General features: G+C 47.2%; 1 protein-coding gene across 17 annotated transcripts in view; it reads right to left on the bottom strand.

The window, feature by feature from the left end:
* The window catches only part of CACNA1D (calcium voltage-gated channel subunit alpha1 D), a 923,074-nt gene that overhangs the window by 406,390 nt on the left and 491,985 nt on the right, over positions 1 to 24,699 (bottom strand). For all 17 annotated transcript variants that reach the window (XM_063940823.1, XM_063940810.1, XM_063940825.1 and 14 more), the window contains 3 exons: positions 22,793 to 22,880; positions 15,604 to 15,630; positions 7,396 to 7,556 (listed from right to left, as the gene is read on the bottom strand). In XM_063940823.1, the coding sequence (XP_063796893.1) occupies positions 7,396 to 7,556; positions 15,604 to 15,630; positions 22,793 to 22,880 (276 nt within the window). The remainder of the gene's footprint in view (positions 1 to 7,395; positions 7,557 to 15,603; positions 15,631 to 22,792; positions 22,881 to 24,699) is intronic.

Below are 24,699 nucleotides of genomic sequence, written 5' to 3'. Positions count from 1 at the left end.
ATCTGATTACAAACTTACAAAACTGCACGAGGGATGCAGGATAAAGAAAATGCAGGTGTGCACTCTAAAAAACTCTACAATTAACATGGAGTATATGTGAAGTTCTTAGCACATGTTTGGCCAATCTACCTGTCCATAAGGGACTGCACATGTATTAGCCAGTTATGGTAGCTCCCGCATTGGAAGTTTGCCTGCACACCTCTATGGGGTATGAGGCAAACTTGCAATAAAGATGGAATCAACTTGCTGCTCCAGAAAGACAAATCACATCCATTGCCATGTATACACACATATACAGTGTATATATATATATATAGACACACACATACATACATACATACATACAAACACACACACAAACAAGCAAACACAAACACTATGTATATCTATCTACATATAGATTCCATAGACAAAAAAACTTATGGTTTCACATGTCCCATTAAGGCTTCTTAGACATGATTCGAAATTTCAGAAACCTGTTGGAACTCTTCCACTCAAACCCCAAAAAGAAATTAAATTTCCGATCATTAAGGCTGATGCCTTAATGGATGTGTTCCTTGAGCAATACAGATATGGTATGCCATCACAAAGTGCAGATTCAGCACTCACAGAGTGAGATTGCTGTCACTCACACAATTGTGGAGCTGCTAATTTACAGATTTGTGTGCTCATTGGAATACACACATGCAGTCTATGCAACTGAAGGTCTGAGCAGTTATGTGTTGCACCCATCCCAATCAGTGCTCACAACCATCCCGTTCGGTCACCACAACAATCCCACCTTGTTCCATACATCCATCTCATTTAGTATACACATTTAGCTCCCTCAAACATCTTGGTTAATTGCTAAAACTATAATACCCCATCTATGGTCTATGCATCTACACTTACTTAATAATAATAATAATAATTTTATTTATATAGCGCTCTTTCTTCAATAGTACTCAATGCGCTTTACAGACATCAAAAACAATGCACATAATACAGAAGATTTAAGTAATACAGCAATAGATAAGCCACACAGGCATAAAAGAAAACCTTGAGCTCAGAGAAAACATAATGCATGATGGTGTAGGCATTTTGGGTAATAACTTCCAAGGGTTGTGTATTCCACCCTCACACGGAACTAGGTGTGGCAGCCATCTTGGGTGCACTGCGTAGGATTACCCTGGGTGGAATAGTCTACCCCCAGAAGAGATGACACAAAATGGGGAGATTGCAGAGTCCTACAGTTCAGAGTAGGGTCCAACAAAACCATCCGGTCCATGAATTTTTCATCCCATCCACAAGCGCATCAGATGAGGCAGCCATGTTGGCTACATGTAGCCCTGTATGCCTACATGCTGCTATGTCTTCCCCAATCCCTACTTCTGTGTTTTCCCATCTGTGCTAGTCTGTATTCACTCATCTGCACCATCTGTCTTTCCCCATCTGTGCCTTGTCCGTACCACCGTTTCCTTCTCTCTGCACTGCACAGTGTTTCCCTCTTCAACGTCACTCTGCCTCCTACCATACATGCCACACTGTCTTCTCTCCCATCTGTACCAGTTTTCTACCCATCCGTGCCAGTGTTTTCAACCCATCTGCATAGTTGCCCCCCATCTGCACCACTCTGCCTCCCTTCCCATACGTGCTGCTTAATCTCCCCCCTATCCAGACCTCTCTTACCCCAATAGCGTAGCTGACATCGCCGATATCTCGAAGGAAAGTATTGGGGTCACTGTTAGGGTTATTGCCCGGGGGGAAGGGGGGGGGGGTTAGCCCCAGCCACCCCACCCCCCAAGGATTAGGCCTAGCTGCCTCCCCCCCCCAAGAGTAGTTAAAAATACTTACCCCCTCCGATGTCAGGACTGTCTTCCCCTCATCCATGTTGCTCTGCCCCCTCATCCATGCCACTGTTTCCTTCCATCTGTACTGCTCTCACCCCTCTCCATCTGTGCTAATCTGTCCCCCTCACCCACATGGCACTGTCCACCCATCCACACCGCTCTGTCTCCACACCATCTGTGCCACTGTCTTTCCCCATCTGTTGCGCTCTGTCTGTCCTCCAACTGCATCACTCTGTCTTACCTCCCCCATCTGCACCACTGTTTTCCACCCGTCTGTGTTGTTTTGTCCCCCCATCAGTGCTGCTTAGTATTCCCCGTATCCACACATATCTGCCCCCCATCCACACTACTCTGTCTCCTCCCTCCAATAAACACCACTCTTACCTCATCCAAGCAGCTTTGTCTTCTGCTTAGACCTTCAGTTGCATAGACTGCATGTGTGTATTCCAATGAGCACACAAATCTGTGAATTAGCAGCTCCACCACTGTGTGAATGACAGCAATCTCACTCTGTGTGTGCTGAATCTGCACTTACCCACAGGCTGTGATGGCATACCATATCTGTATTGCGCAAAGAACACGTCCATTAAGGCATCACCCTTAATGAACGGAATTTCATTGCTTTTTGGAGTTTGAGTGTAAGAGTTACAACAGGTTTCTGACATTTCGAATCATGTCTAAGAAGCCTTAATTGGAAATGTGAAACCATAAGGTTTTTTTGTCTATTGGAATTTCATAGCTTTTTTTTAATTTATTTTTTAAATTCAGAAATGTAAAAATTTCACTGTAAGAATACACATTTGATTTTCTAAAAGTTTAATGAAAATGTTCGTATAACATCACTGTTCTGTGCAAAATGCAAAAATATTTGTATTTACCAAACAGAATTGTTTATACTTTTAACTTTGGTCAAAATACTTTGCTGCCTTTGCGGATGATGCAGGGAGGGGGTAGGCGGCAGCAGCCTGTGACTGAGGCATGTGTGAAATGCATCGCATGTACGTGTGAGGTGCCGTGCGTGTACGTGTGTGTGTTTCAGGTGCCGCATATATACATGTGTGTTTCAGGTGCCGCGTTTATATATGTGAGTGTTTCAGGTGTCGTGCGTATATATATGTATGTCAGGTGTCGCGTGTATATATGTGTGTGTCAGGTGGCGCGTGTATATATGTGTGTGTCAGGTGGCATGCGTATAAATGTGTGTGTCAGGTGGTGTACGCATATATGTGTGTGTCAGGTTCCGTGCGCGTTTGTGTGTCAGGGGCCGCGCACTGTGACTGTGTGTCAGGTGACGCTCGTGTGTGTACATACATACGTGTGTGTGTGAGTGAGTGGTGCCACTGCGCATGTATATGTGTGTCAGGTGCCGCACGTGTATATGTGTGTCAGGTGCTGCGAGTGTATATGTGTGTGTGTCAGGTGTTGCGAGTGCATATGTTTGTGTGAGTGTCAGGTGCTGCGAGTGTATATGTGTGTGTCAAGTGCTGTGCGTGTATATGTGTGTGTGTGTCAAGTGCTGTGCGTGTATATGTGTGTGCGAGTGTCAGGTGCTGTGCGGGTATATGTGTGTGTCAGGTGCTGTGCAGGTGTGTGTGTGTGTGTGTGTGTCAGGTGCTGCACGTATATATGTGTGTGTCAGGTGCTGAGAGTGTATATGTGTGTGTTAGGTGCTGTGTGTGTATATGTGTATATGTGTGTGTGTCAGGTGCTGCGTGTGTTAAATGCCACGTGTGTGTATATGCGAGTGTGTCAGTTGCTGCGTGTGTATGTGTGTGTCAGGTGCTGCTTGTGCATATGTGTTTCAGGTGCTGTGTGTTTATATTATTGTGTCTGATATTACATGTGTATGTGTCAGATGCTGTGCGTGTATATGTGTATGTCAGGTGCTGCACGTGTATATGTGTGTGTGTGTCAGGTGCCATGTGCGCACGCGTACAGAGTACAGGAGCCCAGCCAATGCCCAGGCCACATGCTCCAGAGGTGCAGGGGACTGCAGCTCAAATGGATGCCAAACAAAGCATCAACTTCAAATGATGGGGCAGATGTATTAAGCCTGGGGAAGGCATAAGGAAGTGATAAAGCAGTGATAAGCACAAGGTGATAAATGCACCAGCCAGTCAGCTCCTGTCAATTTACATACTGGAGCTTACTGGCTGGTGCGTTTATCACCTTGCACTTATCACTGGGTTATCACTTAATTATGCCTTCTCCAGGCTTAATACATCTGCCCCTGTATCTGAAAGATCAGCCGAGGACCGGGGCAGACACACCAGTTGGAGCTCAATTGTTGAAAAGATCACATCTAAGGGATTTAGGTTTGAGAGGGGAGGGGGGGGGGGCACCCTATCCAGCCCACACACCTCTCCTCTTCTTCCTATCTCAGCTCTGCACCCAGAGAGATGGAAAGACAAGGGGGCTAATCACTGCACTGCTCACTTTATGGCCAGGAGTTTGGTCCTGTTTCTTCCAGTGCTATGGTTCTGCATATAGGAAAGGGTGTGTGGCCATGCCCCCTTTAAATGAGGCCACGCCCCCTTTCCTAATCTGTACCGCCGATTTTTATGTGTAAAATGTTGGAGGGTATGCTTCCTTTTTCCTCTGCCCACTGACGGGGGAGATACAGTAGCTGTACATATAATGGGCAGGCAGAAACAGGCAGATCGTATTGCTTCAACGTCAGCCATATTTTTATACCCATTTGAAGCTACTCTGAGTACACCCCCTGCAGGCAGCTACTGAGCATGAGCAACAAATTGAAATGCCCTATTTTTAAAATGGGGCATACTTTACTAAATTAAAAAATACTGTAACTTTCTGAAAAACCTTTACCCCAAAAGGCACTACACTGGAACAAGCTCTATCTAACAAAACAAACCCCATGTCTTAATTCATCCTCTACCCCAGTGATTTTCAACCTTTTTAAACTCGTGGCACACTAATCAAGATTTTAAAATTGCAGAGGCACACCATCAGTTTTTTTAATCAAATATCTGCCCCTCATATTTCCACACACCTGCCCCCCCCTTAGTAATTCCACACACCTGCCCCCCCTTAGTAATTCCACACACCAGCTCCCCCCTTAGTAATTCCACACACCTGCCCCCCCCTTAGTAATTCCACACACCAGCTCCTCCCCTTAGTAATTCCACACACCTGCCCCCCCTTAGTAATTCCACACACCAGCTCCCCCCCCTTAGTAATTCCACACACCAGCTCCCCCCTTAGTAATTCCACACACCTGCCCCCCCTTAGTAATTCCACACACCAGCTCCCCCCTTAGTAATTCCACACACCTGCCCCCCCTTAGTAATTCCACACACCAGCTCCACCCCTTAGTAATTCCACACACCAGCTCCCCCCTTAGTAATTCCACACACCTGCCACCCCTTACTAATTCCACACACCAGCTCCACCCCTTACTAATTCCACACACCAGCTCCACCCCTTAGTAATTCCACACACCAGCTCCTACCCTTAGTAATTCCACACACCAGCTCTCCCCCTTAGTAATTCCACACACCAGCTCCCCCCCTTAGTAATTCCACACACCAGCTCCCCCCCCTTAGTAATTCCACACACCAGCTCCCCCCTTAGTAATTCCACACACCAGCTTCCCCCCTTAGTAATTCCACACACCAGCTTCCCCCCTTAGTAATTCCACACACCAGCTCCCCCCCTTAGTAATTCCACACACCAGCTCCCCCCCTTAGTAATTCCACACACCAGCTCCCCCCCTTAGTAATTCCACACACCTGCTCCCCCCCTTAGTAATTCCACACACCAGCTCCCCCCCTTAGTAATTCCACACACCAGCTCCCCCCCTTAGTAATTCCACACGCCAGCTCCCCCCCTTAGTAATTCCACACACCAGCTCCCCCCCTTAGTAATTCCACACACCAGCTCCCCCCTTTAGTAATTCCACACACCTGCCCCCAGCACCCATAATAATTTGTCATGCTTTAATAACTAAATATCAGTGAGGAGCGCTGGGACCTCACCTCACCAGGCAGCACGGAGCAGCAGAGACTGTGTGAGTGGGCGGGCGACATGCGGTGCGTGACCTATGACTCACCATAGGTCACGGGCCGGCTGTCGGAACTAAAATGCAGTGCAGCGCTGGATGTGAACAGCCTGCCGGGCGGATGAGGTGGGGCTGTCTGGCAGGCGGCGGTGGCATGTCTTGCTGGCTGGCGGCAGCGGGTATGTGCGGCCAGTGCGGGCAGCGTTGTCAGGTCTTGCTGGCTGGCGGCAGCGGGTCTGTGCGACGGGCGGCGGCACACCTAGCAACTGGTCGCGGCACACTAGTGTGCCGCGGCACACCAGTTGAAAAAGGCTGCTCTACCCTGAGTTATGCCTTCCCAAAAGTCCCCTCATAGACTACATTGGAAAACTGTCACTATAGCCAAACAGGAAGTACAGTAGCAGAAAAAAACTGACATTTTTTTTATTATTTTGCCCTGAAATTTGGCATGCAGCACCAGGTGACGATTCTACGAGTCAATGCCAAATTTCAGCTCAGTAAGTCCAATAACTTTTGAGGTGTAGCCCCTCAAACACCATGCCCCCATCTCAGAAGTTCCCTATGGGAGAATTCCGTTTGTTTGATTCAGCCTTAATATAAGGGCACGACCGTGTCCTTATAATACACACACACGGGTGTAGTATTGTATGCCAGCGGCCGGGCTCCTGGCGACCAGCATACCGGCTCCGGGAGGCCGACCACCGGCATACCGACAGCGTGGCGAACGCAAATGAGCCCCTTGCGGGCTCGCTGCACTCGCCACGCTGCAGGCACGGTGCGCGCGCCACGCTATTTATTCTCCCTCCAGGGGGGTCGTGGACCCCCAAGAGGGAGAAAAAGTGTCGGTATGCCGGCTGTCGGGATTCCGGCGTCGGTATACTGTGCGCCGGGATCCCGACAGCCGGCAAACTGAAGACCACCCCACACACACATATGTAGATGTATATACAGTACACCTTCACGTAAGCATTGTTCTGGAGAGACACTGCGGCTTATAAAATGTCATCATCAAAAATGGAGGATTTCCACATGAAATCTGACAATCATTTTTTTACCTCCATTCTGGATCCCGTTGCACACATATTAATAGATCATTGGGAAGAGATTCCTGCACAGGGCGTATTAAGATTAGAGGAGACCTGAGCACAATCTCCGTCAGGAGAGCACATTAGTGAGTACTAGTAGGCTCTGCCCCGTGCCAGTCTATTGCACATGCGCAGGTCTTCAGGAAAATGGTGCAGTGGCCATTTTCCCAGCCATTTCCCAGCAATTTTTCAACTGCTCATGCTCAAAACACTGGGACGTCCGCCACGCCATTTTACTGATGGTTTGTGAAGCGCTGTCACTGCTGACTCGGGACAACGGAGAGGTGAATATTGAAGAACTGAGTGTAGGGTGAGAGGTGTGAGTCCCCTGGAACCCGGGGTCCAATGTGCACCGCACACTCTGCACCCATTATATACACTACTGTTTTATGTAATTCAAGCCTTTTAAAGGAAGAATCTGGTGAGCTTTATGAACTGAGCATTACTCGGATGCACGTACCTTGTATTTGCGTCAACCAGTTAGGCTGGTCGTAGTGCTCAGATGAGATGGTTAAAGTATTGAGAAAAACTAAGATGATAACCAGCCAGTAAAAGGAAACAGATTTCACGGCAGCCCTGCACCTTCTTCGGTTAAAACGGTTCCATCGACGCCAGCGTCGACTGGTGAGGAGAGAAAAAAAGAAAGTTTGATTTGTAGCAATAACAACAAAGCTAACAACTAATAGATTATGTTACTAAAATTAAATTACAGGTTGAAACGATTTCCATTGTCACTGAACTGTACAGTTGAGTTAAAGGGCCTGATTCACATGTGGGCTCTACTGCATCGGCAATAGCGCAAGCGTCGGAACACAGGGATCGATAACATGCAAATGCTAGTGCCAGCATCAGCGTGCAATGGAGAGTACAAGCACTGAGATACTTGTTTTTAGTGTCCATGGACAATGGAAGTGTATCAGTGATTCAAAGCACTCCACCATCGACACTTGTGACAGTCTATGGGCTGCTCAGTGTTTCTTTCTCAAATTCGTCTAAGCATGGCCTCTGTGGCTGTGGATCTGCGTTTGGGAACAAAGCCACATTCATTGACACTTAATAAGTAAATGTTATTGTATAACAGGATTAGGCAATCTGGGGCTCTCCAGCTCTTATGTATCTAACAATCATAGCGTGCCCTACCAGTCACTGCCTGTGCCATAGCTGGAGAAGCCAAACTGTCTCTCTCTGTTCTACAGTGGGCTTAAAGCTGCCTACCTGGCTACTTAGGGGTCTGTATATTAAACTACAGCAATAAGACGGGATGTGGTTAAGACGCCGGCCGTTGGAATTCCGACATCAGTCAGAATGTCGATGGTGGAGACCGATTCCGGAATCCTAATAGCTGCGATCCCAGTCGTTACTATAGCGGGTGGGTTAGGGCCGGAAAAGGGGGGGTCCTGGTTAGGTTTAAACAAAACCCGGGGAAGGTTAGAATGCAGTGTGAGAGGGAGGGGGGGGGGGTTTAGGAATAGGCTTCACAGAGGGGTGGTTAGGGTTAGGCACTAAGGGGGAAGTCAGGATTAGGTTGCGGGGAGGGGGGGTTAGGGTTAGGCACCACCAGGGGTAGGTTAGGTTGAAACACTAAGGGAAGGAGGGTTAGGCTGCGGGGAAGGGGGTTAAGGACTAGACACCACCGACCGAAGGTCAGGGATAGGCATGAAGGGGGTGGGGGGGGGGGGGGGGTGTTAGGATTAGGCTGTGGGAAGTGAGGGTTAGGGGTTTGGGGAGAGGGGTAGCATACTTACCTTGCCCTTGTTGTAATTTCAAAGTTTGGGATGCCGGCATTGGTATTGTGACCGCCAGCATCCAGTCTGGCGGTCAAACATACTGAACCCAATAAGACAGATTCTTATCGCTACAAATACTATCGGTATCAAGGGATAGGCGCAAACGTGACATGGCCAAGACTCGATTGTAAAAACCCCTCCATATATATATATAGAATTCCTGTATAGAGTGCACTCACCAGACGGATTCTGTAGCCAACAGAGTTTTAATAGGACATCATGTACAATATCATACCAATATATGTATATATATATATACACACACTAGGTGATTCATCGCGCCCTACGGATGCTCTTCACACCGTAGTAAAGAGCTGCGCCCCCTTAACCTTTGCACCTTTTTATTATATGGAGTATTACCTTCAATCATAATTGTGTGAGTGGTTAAATATGGCACGGACAAAGGGTGTGTGATGGTTAAGGGGTCATAACCCCTTGCAACGGCATGAACAGCGCATGCAGGGCCTGGTGAATCACCTAGTAGGTGCTGTGGTTGGGGGATTGGCGTGTGCGGGGGAGCTGTAGATGGGGAGGGTGTCTGGGGGTGTCACAGGTGGAGGAGGGGCAGTTGCGGGGGTGCCGCTGGTGGGGGAGGGGCGGGTGCATGGGTGCCGCGGGTGGGGAAGAGGGTCTGGAGCCACCACGGGTGGTGGTGGGTGCCGCGGATGGGGGAGGGGTGGGTGCGGGGGTGCTGCGGGTGGGGGTCTGGAGCCACCGTGGGTGGTGGAGGGGTGGGGGCGGGGGTGCCGCGGATGGGGCCCGGAGGTACTGCGGGTGGGGAAGGGGCAGGAAATGCTTCTCCTGACTCTCCTCCTGGACGTAGCTAAGCTGCTGTCCTCCCTTTGGCAGTGGCTCTCCCGGAGACTCGCACAGCAGCCAAGCAGCCAGTCACTATTGTTTGTGCCGGTGTCCCAACGCGCCGCATTACAGGGAAGAAGATGCACTCAATAAACTACAGCTCCCAGCAGGCCTTAGCGCCGTAATGCTTCGGCACTAAGGGCTGCTGGGAGATGTAGGGGTATATTTACTAAAATTCGTATTTTTCCGTTTGAGGTCAAAGTTCAATCACGATTGACATCGAAAGTGTAAAATTGCAACTTTTTGAATTTAGTACGACTAATTTACTAAGTTGTCGTATTCTGCACTTTCGGATTTACCGATGTCGATGTCATTCGTTTTTTTAGGCAGTGTTTTACGTGAGTGACTTGTAAAACACTGCCGACTTTAATACAATGAATCTCGGCCGGATCTGAGAGATCCGTGCTGGGCTTCATTGTGCACCTTTTTAAAAAATAAAATCAGTGTTAAAATCCCCCCAAAAATTGCGTGGGGTCCCCCCTCCTAAGCCAAACCAGCCTCGGGCTCTTTGAGCCGGTCCTGGTTGCAAAAATATGGGGGGGGAAATGTCAGGGTTTCCCCCATATTTAAACAACCAGCACCGGGCTCTGCGCCTGGTCCTGGTTCCAAAAATACGGGGGACAAAAAGCATAGGGGTCCCCCGTATTTCTGAAACCAGCACCGGGCTCCACTAGCCAGATACATAATGCCACAGCCGGGGGACACTTTTATATAGGTCCCGGCGGCCCTGGCATTACATAACCAACTAGTCACCCCTGGCCGGGGTACCCTGGAGGAGTGGGGACCCCTTCAATCAAGGGGTCCCCCCCCCTCCAGCCACCCAAGGACCAGGGGTGAAGCCCGAGGCTGTCCCCCCCCATCCAAGGGCTGCGGATGGGAGGCTGATAGCCGTTTTGTTAAAAAAATGAATATTGTTTTTAGTAGCAGTACTACAAGTCCCAGCAAGCCTCCCACGCAAGCTGGTACTTGGAGAACCACAAGTACCAGCATGCGGAGGAAAACCGGGCCCGCTGGTACCTGTAGTACTACTACTAAAAAAATACCCCAATAAAAACATAAGACACACACCTTGAAAGTAAAACTTTAATGCATACATCCACACCTCCATATACACATACTTACCTATGTTCACACGAGGGTCGGTCCTCTTCTCCATGTAGAATCCATGGTGTACCTGTTGAAAAAATTATACTCACAAAATCCAGTGTAGAAGGCTCCTCTTGTAATCCATTTGTAATCCAGGTACTTGGCAAAAATAAAAAACGGATACCCGACCTCGCACTGAAAGGGGCCCCATGTTTTCACATGGGACCCCTTTCCCCGAATGCCAGAAACCCCCTCTGACTTATGTCTAAGAGGGTTCCATCAGCCAATCAGGGAGCGAAACATTGTGGCACCCTCCTGATTGGCTGTGTGCTCCTGTACTATATGACAGGCAGCACCCGGCAGTGTTACAATGTAGCGCCTATGCGCTCCATTATAACCAATGGTGGGAACTTTGTGGTCAGCGGTTGACCGAAAGTAACCTCACCGCTGACCACAAAGTTCCCACCATTGGTTATAATGGAGCGCATAGGCGCTACATTGTAACACTGCCGGGTGCTGCCTGTCATACAGTACAGGAGCACACAGCCAATCAGGAGGGTGCCACAATGTGGCGCTCCCTGATTGGCTGATGGAACCCTCTTAGACATAAGTCAGAGGGGGTTTCTGGCATTCGGGGAAAGGGGTCCCATGTGAAAACATGGGGCCCCTTTCAGTGCGAGGTCGGGTATCCGTTTTTGTTTTTTTTGCCAAGTACCTGGATTACAAATGGATTACAAGAGGAGCCTTCTACACTGGATTTTGTGAGTATAATTTTTTCAACAGGTACTCCATGGATTCTACATGGAGAAGAGGACCGACCCTCGTGTGAACATAGGTAAGTATGTGTATATGGAGGTGTGGATGTATGCATTAAAGTTTTACTTTCAAGGTGTGTGTCTTATGTTTTTATTGGGGTATTTTTTAGTAGTAGTACTACAGGTACCAGCGGGCCCGGTTTTCCTCCGCATGCTGGTACTTGTGGTTCTCCAAGTACCAGCTTGCGGGGGAGGCTTGCTGGGACTTGTAGTACTGCTACTAAAAACAATATTAATTTTTTTACAAAACGGCTATCAGCCTCCCATCCGCAGCCCTTGGATGGGGGGGACAGCCTCGGGCTTCACCCCTGGTCCTTGGGTGGCTGGAGGGGGGGGGACCCCTTGATTGAAGGGGTCCCCACTCCTCCAGGGTACCCCGGCCAGGGGTGACTAGTTGGTTATGTAATGCCAGGGCCGCCGGGACCTATATAAAAGTGTCCCCCGGCTGTGGCATTATGTATCTGGCTAGTGGAGCCCGGTGCTGGTTTCAGAAATACGGGGGACCCCTACGCTTTTTGTCCCCCGTATTTTTGGAACCAGGACCAGGCGCAGAGCCCGGTGCTGGTTGTTTAAATATGGGGGAACCCCTGACATTTTCCCCCCCATATTTTTGCAACCAGGACCGGCTCAAAGAGCCCGAGGCTGGTTTTGCTTAGGAGGGGGGACCCCACGCATTTTTTTTTTCAAAAAAAATAACACTTTCCCATCCCCTTCCCACTGATAAACATGCACGGATCTCATGGATCCGTGCATGCCTATACAAACACGGGATAAAAAAGCAGGTCTGTTTTTTTTAGCACTTTTTCACGAATTGTATTTCAGCACGACAGTGTTTGGCTATTGTCGGCAGTGTTTGTGATTTGCACTTTTTAGTAAATTACCGATTTCTACCAAATTGCAGGCGTATTTGACCGATGGTGTATTGATTCGTAATTTTTTCCTAGGACTTCCAAAATATTACAAATGCCCTCATCACTGCCGAGATTTTTGCTTAGTAAATTCCCGACATGACACTTTGAAGAAAAAACGTAATCTCAGTCAAAATCGGGACCTTAGTAAATATACCCCGTAGTTTATTTAGTCTACTTCCCTTTAAACGCGCCACGTTGGGACACCAGCGCTAACAATAGTGACTGGCTGGCAGAACTGACTGACTCGCTGAATCAATGTAAAAGGTGAGAGTGCTGTGCAGTGTCAGTGACACCCACTGCACTGCACAGCACTGTCACCTTTTACATTGATTCAGCGTCCAGACATTACCCTCTGCGATATCACCCACTATATCCGTTACATTAGCCATCTTGGGGCTTCCAGGCCGGCAGCCCAGGTGCTGTGTTGCGGAGTCAGGGCCTTTGGGGATCTGGGCGTGGCTGTGGCAGGGAGGCACTTCTGTTACATCACGCGCAGATGAGGCTCCGGGACCAGAGAGTATGCAGCGCAGGGAGGGCTGTGAAAGCCTTCCGCTGCACCGCTTTCATACACATCTATGCCGGTGGGCGCAGCAGCTTTTGTTCCACCTGCGCCGCAGCTAAGGAGTGGGGATTGTTGATGCCGGAGGGTCAGGCGGACTGGCAGCAGGACATAGGACACTGCAGTAAAATGAATTTTCCCCCCCCTATGTACAGCCCAGAGACTTGCTGCAGATGCAGTGGCATACCCTCCAACTGTACCTTTTTGGCAGGTACAGTACCTTTTTTTTATAGTCTGTACCAATTTTTGGTTCTCCAAACTTCCATTTAAAGTATAGGAAAAGGGGGATAGCCACACCACTTTACCCGTGGCCACACCCTCTTCAAATTTGTAGCGATTTTTATGTGTAAATTGTTGGAGGGTATGTTGCTGCAGATGCAGTGGGCCTATTTGGGGGTGTGGGCCTGGAACTCCAACAGCCCCATTGTTAATCCTGCTCTGGGAACACACAGCAGCCAAAGGGCAGAGCCTCCCATTGAATGTAACCTGTGTGAGAGGCCGTTTATCACCCAATCAGCTGTGGACTGGGTGTGATAGACCTGCTGCTAACCCAATGAGAGCTCCTAGCCACAGCCAGCGTTATACACACAGTCACAGATCTGGGCTACTATATAGGCAATTATATATATATATATATATATATATATATATATAAACACAGCAAATAGCGGCACTCTCAGCGGACTTGTAATGAAAAAAGCACGACACTCTGCCCTAGACCAGAGTGTCGTCCTTTTTTCATTACAAGTCCGCTGAGAGTGCCGCTATTTGCTGTGTTTATTCATTTTCATGAGCTGTGCACCGTGGCTGTTGATCACCATCTGAGGGGTTGTGGAGTGCCTGCTATTTGGGACATACACATATATATATATTTATATATATATATATATATATATATATATGTAATATAGCAGTTGGGCAAAACCATGTGCACTGCAGGGGGGGGCAGATATAACATTTGCAGGGAGAGTTAGATTTATGTGGGTTATTTTTACACTGCAATTTAGATTTCAGTCTGAACACACCCCACCCAAATCTAACTCTCTGCACATGTTATATCTGCCCCCCCCCCCATGCAGTGCACATGGTTTTGCCCAACTGCTAACAAATTTGCTGCTGCGATCAACTCTGACTTAGGCCAATAGTAAAAACTAGATAAAACATATTATTAAAAAATATTTAAAAAGCTAATGCCTTACAAGGTGCTTTTTTCCCAAATAATAAAGCCATCCTAAAAGGATCCTTGTAAAATAGGCTCTGCAAGGGGAGATAGTGCCAGCGTTACCCCTGCTATCACCAGTGGTGATAACATGATTTAAACAGGGGTATCCAATTTAACCGCTTTAATCTACTGCTAGTAATTATATCCCCGAGTGCTATCCAATTAGCCCCAGTAAGCCGGCACGAGCCGCAGTTTATTTCACCTGCCTCAAACAGGAAAACAAATTCCCCTAAAGCAGCTCCATTTTCATGTAAAAACAGGACTGCACCGAGAAAACATGCACTGAACCTGCGTGTCTTTTGTGAGAATTTTTTTTTTTTTTACGGGCGATCCTAACTTATTGTGCCTAATTGGATACCCCCCTATAGCTTTTTGCCCGATGTGATAGACACCATAAATCACAGCTACAATCCTGTAAAATTTGTTGTATGCCTCTATACAGTCATCTCATACATTAAGCTGGAGATAATCGGCGAGATGTGATAGAGTCCAAGATCCCCGATTATGCGGGATGTACGACGATCTTTTTATATGTTCGACGATCTTTGTTTATAAGGCAAACCACGCTCGCGCTCCATTACATGCCGTTAAATACCTGCATTGTAATTTACTTATTTTTCTTCTCTTTTGTGTATGTCACTGCTGCCCAACTGCAATGTGTAGTGGTTTAAAATGACAAAAATATATTGTGTGTATATATTGATTAACTGGGACTGCTAATCGCAGAATATACTAGGTTGTCAATAAAGGACATCAAGTACATGAGGGCCAATTTATAATCAGCCAGTCAATCCATTTTTTTGGACAGGAGGAGGAGTCGGATTAAGCTCCACTAAGGACACAAATTTGCCTGAAAATCCAATTGAAAAGGACCACACTATTAACAAAGAGTCCATAAATACAGATTCATTTTGTAATGCGCCCCTGATGAAGTCATAGATGACGAAACGCGTTGGATGATATTGTGTCTGGATTCAAGGTGACAGACATAAGCTGTTTTTTTCGATCATACCGAAATATGAGTGTACCTATGTATTTGAACTACTGTTCTATTAATTTATTTTAAATAATTTTAGAAAGTGTTTTAATAAATTATATATACTTTGAAGATTAAGTACTGTGGTTGTACTGAATGTACAATAGGTTATAACAAATAGACCAATCTCTGTACCATAGATATATGTTTTGATGTTCTATGAAGGGTGTCAATAAACACGAACTTTCATACTAAGCGCCCCCTAAAGATACAATTTCCCTATATCTACTCATAAGGCCCTTTCAAGCAAAGGACCAATCTGTGGGGTTGCTGCCGACAATCAAACAACGAAAAGCAACTGGCTACAGTAATTGTAGCCATACTTAATAACAACAACATTAGAGTTGATTTAGCGCAGCACTCGTTACCAAACATACCATATTTACATACATACCTAAATTTAGACTTGGAAATGGACTGACTGAAATAAAAGAAAGATAGAGACTGTCAGTGTAAATAAAAAATAACTAATAATTAATTACTGCCACACAACACTGAGGTCTTGAGTTGAATTCCCACCAAGGCCGTAACTGTGTGGAGTTTGTTTGTTCTCTCCAGATTTGTATGTGTTTGCTCCAGGTGCTTGTGTTTCCTCCCACAACCAAAAAACTGTACTAGTTGGTTAATTGAATTGATAGATTAAAAAAATAACCCTAGTGTATATGTGTGCATGCAGAATATAGATTGTAAGCTCCACTATGGAAGGGACTCTACAGATAAAAAACCCATTAACCCAAGTGTATATGTGAGTACAGGGAATATAGGGGCGGATGTATTAACCTGGAGAAGGCATAAGGAAGTGATAAACCAGTGATAAGTGCACGGTGATAAACGCATCAGCCAATCAGCTCCAATATGCAAATTGACAGGAGCTGACTGGCTGGTACATTTATCACCGTGAACTTATCACTGGTTTATCACTTCCTTAAGCCTTCTCCAGGTTAATACATCTGTCCCACTGTTTGTAAACTCCACTGTGGAAGGGACAAATGAGAATGACCAAATATTCCTGTCCAGCTCTGCAGAATACGTGTGCACTACATAAATCAGTGGTTCTCAAACTTGGTCCTCAGGTGCACAGGTGTATTCATTACTCATTGATAAATTTTAAAAGATCCACAGGTCGAGCAGATTATTTCACTTGCAATTCTGTGCAGAAACCTGTAAAACGTGAACTGTTTGGGGTCCCGAGGACCGAGTTTTGAGAATCAGTGACATAAATAACTGTAAATAAATAAGTACATCTGCACACTAGAACCCTATGTCAGAATTACAGTAATCTGTTAGCTAGACAGATCAAAGCCATATTCAGAATCAAACCTGTTAGGTGCGATGCTGTAAAATAAGGCAAATAGGGGAGGAATTAAATTAGTTGTGGTAATTTACTGTGGGCTGAAGCAGAGGGGCTATTCGATTAGCCCCAAAGACAACCTGCAGGCTGCAGTTAACGGGGCTCGAAAATAATTCCCAGATAAAAAATAGGATTTTAATTACCTACCGGTAAATCCTTTTCTCGTAGTCTGTAGAGGATGCTGGGGTCCACATTAGTACCATGGGGTATAGACGGGTCCACTAGGAGTCACTGGCACTTTAAGAGTTTGAGCGTGTGGGCTGGCTCCTCCCTCTATGCCCCTCCTACCAGACTCAGTCTAGAAACTGTGCCCGAGGAGACAGACAACTTCGAGAGAAGGATTTTACACAGATAGTGCCGAGATTCACACCAGCTCACACATACAAGGCAAACCAAGCTAACCAGCTTTAAAAATCAGCTACGGCTGAACAATATTACTTAACCAAGTAACAAAACAGTACTTAACCAAGTACTGAACTAAGTAACCACTGCAGGATCACGAAGCGCTGGGCGGGCACCCAGTATCCTCTATGGACTACGAGAAAAGGATTTACCGGTAGGTAATTAAAATCCTATTTTCTCTTACGTCCTAGAGGATGCTGGGGTCCACATTAGTACCATGGGGATGTACCAAAGCTCCCAGAATGGGAAGGAGAGTGCGGAGGCTCCTGCAGAACTGATTGACCAAACTTCAGGTCCTCAGCGGCCAAAGTATCGAACTTGTAGAACTTTGCAAACGAGTTCGACCCAGACCAAGTAGCCGCTCGGCAAAGCTGTAAAGCCGAGACACCTTGGGCAGTCGCCCTGGAGGAACCCACCTAACGAGTAGAGTGGGCCTTAACAGGCGTAGGACACGGCAATCCTGCCGTAGAATACAAATGCTGGATAGTGAACCTGATCCAGTGAGAGATCGTCTGCTTAGGACAAACAGAGAGTCCGATTTTCTGTGACGAGCAGTCCTCTTCACATAGATTTTCAGAGCCCTTACAACATCCAAGGACTTTGACGAAAATGAGGAGTCAGTAGCAACTGGCACCACAATAGGTTGGTTGATATGAAATGCCAACACAACCTTCGGAAGGAACTTCTCTATCTTCATGGAAGATCAAGTAGGGGCTCTTACAAGACAAAGCCCCCAACTCCGACACACGTCTAGCAGAAGCTAAGGCCAACAAAGTGACAGCCTTCCACGTGAGAAACTTGACCTCAACCTCCTGTAGAGGTTCGAACCAATCCGATTGGAGGAACTGTAACACCACGTTAAGATCCCAGAGCGCCGTAGGCGGGACAAATGGAGGCTGGATGTGCAGAACTACCTTTCAGAAAAGTCTGATCCTCAGGGAGGGAAGCCAATTGTTTCTGGAAGAAAATGGATAGGGCCGAAATCTGGACCTTTACGGATCCCAACCTTAGGCCCATATCCACACCTGCTTGCAGGAAGAGGAGAAACCGTCCCAGTTGAAACTCCACCATAGGAAACTTCTTGGACTCACACCAAGATACATATTTTTTCCAAATACGATGGTAATGTTTAGACGTTACTCCTTTCCTAGCCTGTATCAGGGTAGGAATAACCTTGTTCGGAATGCCCTTCCGGGCTAATATCTGGCATTCAACCTCCATGCTGTCAAATGTAGCCGCTGTAAGTCTTGATAAGCGAATGGCCCCTGCTGCAGCAGGTCCTCCCGAAGAGGAAGAGGCCTCGTCTCTTCTAGCAGTAGATCCAAAAGATGGCCAGTCCGGAGCACAGAGGATTGCCTGAACCCTTGTTCTCCTTATGAGTTTTAGAACTCTTTGAATGAGTGAAAGTGGAGAAAACACGTACACCGACTGGAACACCCACGCAGTCACTAGGGCGTCCACCGCCACGACTTACGGGTCCCTCGACCTGGAACAATACCTCCGAAGCTTCGTGTTGAGACAAGATGCCATCATGTCTATTTGAGGTACACACCAAAGATATGTTACCTCCGTGAACACCTCCAGATGGAGTCCCCACTCTCCTGGATGGAGATCGTGTCTGCTGAGGAAGTCCGCTTCCCAGTTGTCTACTCCCGGAATGAAGATTGCTGACATCACCAACGCGTGTTTTGCTGCCCAAAGGATGATTTTTGTTACCTCTGACATTGCAGCTCCGCTCTTCGTTCCGCCCTGTCGGTTTATGTAAGCCACCGTCGTTACATTGTCCGACTGCACTTGAATGGCCCAATCTCACAGAAGATTGGCCGCTTGGAGAAGATGGTTGTAGATGGCTCTTAGTTCCAGAATGTTTATTGGAAGGCTGGATTCCAGGCTTGACCACCGTCCTTGGAAGGTTTCCCCCTGAGCGACTGCACCCCAGCCCCAGAGGCTTGCATCCGTGGTTAGAAGGATCCAGTCCTGAATCCCGAACCTACGGCTCTCCAGAAGGTGAGGTAGTTGCAGCCACCAGTTGAGTGAAATCCTGGTTTTCGGCGACAGACGTTTTCTCTGGTGCATGTGTAGATGAGATCCCAACCACTTGTCCCGGAGATTCAAATAGAAGGACCGAGCATGACAACCTTCCATACTGTAGAGCCTCATAAGAGGCCACCATCTACCCCAGAAGGCGAATGCACTGATGAACCGAAACCCGAGCTGGCTTCAGGACATCCCGGACCATTGTTTGTATCACCAAAGCTTTCTCCTCCGGGAGAAACACCCTCTGCACTTCCGTGTCGAGGATCATACCCAGAAAAGACAACTTCCTGATTGGCTCCAAATGTGATTTTGGAAGGTTCAGGATCCAACCGTGTTCCCTGAGCAGACGAGTCGTGAGAACAATGGACTTCAACAACGTCTCCCTGGATGATGCCTTTATCAGCAGATCGTTCAGATATGGGATTATGTTCACCCCCTGTCTGCGGAGAACCATAATTTCTGCCATCACCTTGGTGAACACCCTCGGTGCTGTGGAGAGGGCGAATGGCAGTGCCTGAAACTGATAGTGACTGTCTAACAGTGCAAATCTGAGATAAGTCTGGTGCGGCAGCCAAATTGGAATGTGGTGGTACGCATCCTTGATATCCAGGGATACCAGAAACTCTCCCTCCTTCAGACTTGAAATCACTGCTCTGAGAGACTCCATTTTGAATTTGAACACCCTCAGGTAAGGGTTTAATGATTTCAAGTTCAAAATTGGTCTGACCAAACCATCGGGTTTCGGTACCACGAAAAAGGTTTGAATAATAACCCTTGTTTTGCATATAAGGTGGAACTGGGACAATGACCTGTGACTTTTCCAATTTTAGGATGGCTTCCTGTAAGATAGCCCTGTCTGTCAGCAAAGCTGACAAGCCTGATTTGAAGAATCGGTGAGGCGGGAGTTCTTGAAACTCCAGTCTGTACCCCTGGGACACAATATCTTGTACCCAGGGATCAAGGCTGGACGACACCCAGACGTGTCTGAGTCTCGCACCCACCAGCCCGTCCTCCAGGCTTTGTGGTTCACCATCATGCTGAGGATTTTGAGGAACCAGGAGCAGGTCTCTGGTCCTGGGAGCCTGCGGGTGCAAGCTTTTTGGATTTTGCACGACCACCTCTAAAGAAAGTGGTAAGAGGCTTAGACTTTTTTGCCTTAACTGTCTGAAAGGACTGCGGCACAGCTGAAGAAAATGGTTTCTTCGTAGAAGGTGTAGCAGAGGGAAGGAAATGTGACTTACCCGTGGTTGCCAAGGAAATCCACGCATCCAACCCTTCCCCAAATAGAGCCTGACCTGTGTAGGGTAGGTTCTCCACACTTCTCCTGGATTCCGCGTCTGCAGACCATTGGCGTAGCCAGAGTCCCCTGTGAGCTGAGACAGACATGGAAGATATCCGTGCAGTCAGCGTACCCACGTCCTTCATGGATTCCACCATGAACCACGCAGAATCCTGTATGTAACGTAAAAACAATTCAATGTCACTTCTATCCATTGTATCCAAATCCTCTAGTTATGTGCCTGACCACTTTACTATGGCTTTAGAAATCCATGCACAGACAATAGTGGACCTTACCGCTACTCCTGAAGCAGTGTAAATGGATTTGAGCGTAGTGTCAATCTTACGATCAGCCGGTTCTTTTAACGCGGTAGATCCAGGGACAGGTAAAACCACCTTTTTAGACAGTCTGGAGACAGATGCGTCAACAATGGGTGGGTTTTCCCATTTTTTCCTATCTTCCTCAGGAAGGGAAAAGCAACCAGAACCCTTTTTGGGATCTGGCATTTTTACTCCGGGTTTTTCCAGGATTTCTCAAATATGGCGTTTGATTCTTTAGACGCAAGGAAGGTTAGCGAGGCTTTCTTATTGTCAGTAAAGTAAGCCTCCTCAACCTGCTCAGGTGTTGTGTCATTTATGTTTAACACATCTCTAATGGCCTCAATCATGAGCTGCACCCCCTTAGCAAGGGATGCCGCACCCCTCAACACATCCTCATCACCGCCTGCAGTATCAGAATCTGTATCCGTGTCATCTTGCATAATTTGGGCAAGTACACGTTTCTGTGGGAACATGCTAGGGGATTTTGCAGGAATAGGGACAGAGCCTGACCAAACTGCCATAGACTTCTTCAACAATTGAGTTTCAGTCTCAGTATTAGCTACCCTAGTAGAGATCTGAGAGATCATTCCTTTGATAGAAGTTAACCACTCAGGATCGACAATAGGGATCTGAGACAAAGCATTACAATCCTGTGTACATGGAATGGATCCTTACTGAGAGGAAACCTCTTCTGCAGCATATGATACAGAGTCCTTGGACATGGCTATGTGAGATATTAAACACACACACACACACACACACACACACACACACACACACACAGAAATGTCAGACACAGTTTCCCCCCAAGTATGCCACAGAGAGACACAGAGATTGGAGCCAACCCAAACACAGCGCTTTTTGAGGTAGAAGTAATAAAACTACCAGCGCTGTCTGTGTACCTTAATAAACTACACAGACTTTACACAGTCCCCCCCCCTCCCCTCTACAACCCCCCGGTACCGCACAGGATAGCTGGAGTTGCTTGGAGGGACAGCTCTCCCTGTCTGTTGTACAGGAACTGCAGGCAGGAAAATGGCGCTGAACGCTGCTGGGTCCGCTCTCAGGAGAAGCTCCGCCCCCTGAACCTGGCGCTGCTTCCCGCTCTTCATTATATTATACTGGCCTGAGGATTTTTGCTGGCAGCGATCCGGGGACCCTGACAGGCTTGCTAACCAGTGTAGGGTATAAGCGCTGGATCAGGGCGCCCCTCACAGCGCCGCACCATGTACCGCTGAGCCCCGGAGCGCAGTTAGTACTGCGCTCCCAACCCTGTTGCCGCCATCTTCACACCGGCTCCCCGCTTGCCAGAGGGGCCGGTGACTCACTCGCCACTGAAGTCTTCTGGCTCTGTAAGGGGGTGGTGGCATGCTGCGGGAGTGAGCGGTCGCCTGGAGCGGCTAATGATCAGCACCCTCAGGAGCTCAGTGTCCTGTCAGCGAAGATAGTGGCTCAGACCCCGCAGGGCGGACACTACTCCCCCCTTAGTCCCATGAAGCAGGGAGGCTGTTGCCAGCAGCCTCCCTGTAAAATAATAAACTCTAAGAAAACTTTTACTAGAGAAACTCTGGAGAGCTCTCCTAGCTGTGACTGGCTCCTCCGGGCACATTTTCTAAACTGAGTCTGGTAGGACGGGCATAAAGGGAGGAGCCATTACACACTCTCAAACTCTTAAAGTGCCAGTGGCTCCTAGTGGACCCGTCTATACCCCATGGTACTACTGTGGACCCCAGCATCCTCTAGGACGTAAGAGAAAGCCTCTTTTCTGGTGCCATGACCTTATCCTGGATTCTATGGGTTAATTACGTTTAATAGTGTAATTCACCAGGTGAGAAAAAGGGGCACCAAATGAAGAAGGCTACCCTTTAAAATATCAGGGGCAATTATATTCTCCCCTTAGTTGCCTGGCTGCTTTTTGGTCTCATCGGAGACAGCCCCCGTTATCTAGATTGTCTCTTTTCTAGATCAACCCTGTGCAAATAAAGTATATACAGTACCATTGAGAGAGCCATTTTACTATTAGTTCATATTTATAAGGTGGTACAAGGATTCTGCGGAAGATTACTTGGGTACAAGGTGAACAACTCAAACAGATACATACATGCTCAAAGGTGTGAGGGTCCTGCTCGTGAAAGATTATAATATTATAAAATGCACATTAGATCCATTTGTCTGTAGGATCCACGGAACTTACCACATACTACCGCAACATCCACCACCGTCTCCCTCTGCTCCGGCATTCTCTGTATTTACGGACTCGGTCTCGCTGGTCGGCATACTTGCTATTAAGCGAGAAATATGGTTTTAATTATCAGTAAATTCGGAATCATTTATCCTCCCTGCAGATAATTTCACAGCATGGATGGATAAACTGCAAATATTACATTAAGAGCTGAATATATAGAAAATTACACTGAATAATGTAATGAATTTTTATATTGTTCTCATGGACCAACTGCCTAGTTTATTTGGCCAATATCTGTGATGACAATGATGAAAACCTTGCTTTTGTTTGTTTTTGCTTTACAAAATGCTGAGATTTGATACTTGTTTTAATGAGATCATTTTTAGCCATGCAGGACACCAATATGTGACCAAATTAAATTAACGTCCTGCAGAGCATAAATGTGCTAAAATGTTTGATCAGAATTGTGTGTGCTTCTGTCAACAATATAAACGCAAAAGTAAAGTGTCTTTTAACTACACAAAGCATTACACATCACACAACACAGCATAAAAACGCATTCCCAAGAATAACACACGCACACATATTGTATACTGTAATGAACAGTAAATGTAATTAGGTACAGATACTACAGTATGATTGAGAATGTATAGCACATGGTAGACAGCACTTTCTTACCTTTCCTGGGTTTTCAAAGCAGTGAAGCTTCTTGGGGAAAGCATGTGTTAGTTTTACAACATGTTGTCAGACCGTGTCTTTCAAAAAGTAAATTTCCTTCAAGTCAGCGACTTGAAATGATTATACAGAACCACCCCCTCTAGCCACCAACCACACTAACCGTAGGCTATATTCTCAGCACAAACGTGCATTCAAATCATTTCAGTTATCTGTCACTCTCTTTAAAACTGCACCCTCACTATGGCCCTCATTCCGAGTTGTTCGCTCGCTAGCAGTTTTTAGCAGCCGTGCAAACGCTAAGCCGCCTCCCACTGGGAGTGTATTTTAGCTTAGCAGAAGTGCGAACGAAAAGGATCGCAGAGCGGCTACAAAAAAATTTTGTGCAGTTTCAGAGTAGCTCCAGACCTACTCAGCGCTTGCGATCACTTCAGACTGTTCAGTTTCTGTTTTGATGTCATGAACACGCCCTGCGTTCACCCAGCCACGCCTGCGTTTTTTTCTAACACTCCCTGAAAACGTTCAGTTGACACCCAGAAACGCCCTCTTCCTGTCAATCACTCTGCGGCCAGCAGTGCGACTGAAATGCATCGCTAGACCTTGTGTGAAACTACATTGTTTGTTGTAATAGTACGATGCGCGTGCGCATTGCGCCGCATACGCAGAACTGCCGGTTCTTTGCCTCATCGCTGCGCTGCGAACGAAAGCAGCTAGCGAACAACTCGGAATGACCACCTATAACAACACATTTGGTCTGTGTATTAAGCGGTGTTACAAAGAGGAAGTACAGAGTATAAACTGTCTTGTCCGCAACTACACTAGAATTTTTGGTACCACATTATGATTTCCCTTATTTTTAAAACAAACCAAGGGGCTGATATAGATGAATATACGGTACGTCTTGCCCGTTTTTGCACTGCACATGCTCCATACTTGGTGTACTGTAGCAGAGTACAGGCAATGAACAGTTCATACTTGCTATCCTTCTGGAGGTTGCGGGAGACTCCAGATTTTTCGGGTAGTCCTCCGCCCCCTGGAAGAGTAGGGGGTTCTCCCGCATTTCTACTGCTTTCTAGTGAAGTGGGCAGGATGGCGAGATAATACCGGGAATATTGGTGCTGTATTTGAGCCCTGTCCCATTCCCATGAATCACTGCATTTCTGCTGTGGCAAGGGTGGAGCCTAATGACGTAAAAGCCTGGCCCCACCCCCCAAAGTGTCCAGCAGCGTCTCCTCCCCTAG

Source organism: Pseudophryne corroboree, chromosome 9, assembly GCF_028390025.1.
Source record: "Pseudophryne corroboree isolate aPseCor3 chromosome 9, aPseCor3.hap2, whole genome shotgun sequence".
Taxonomy (NCBI): Eukaryota; Metazoa; Chordata; class Amphibia; order Anura; family Myobatrachidae; genus Pseudophryne; species Pseudophryne corroboree.
Note: the sequence above shows the minus strand (reverse complement) of the source record. Positions and strands in the feature narration are given on the sequence as shown.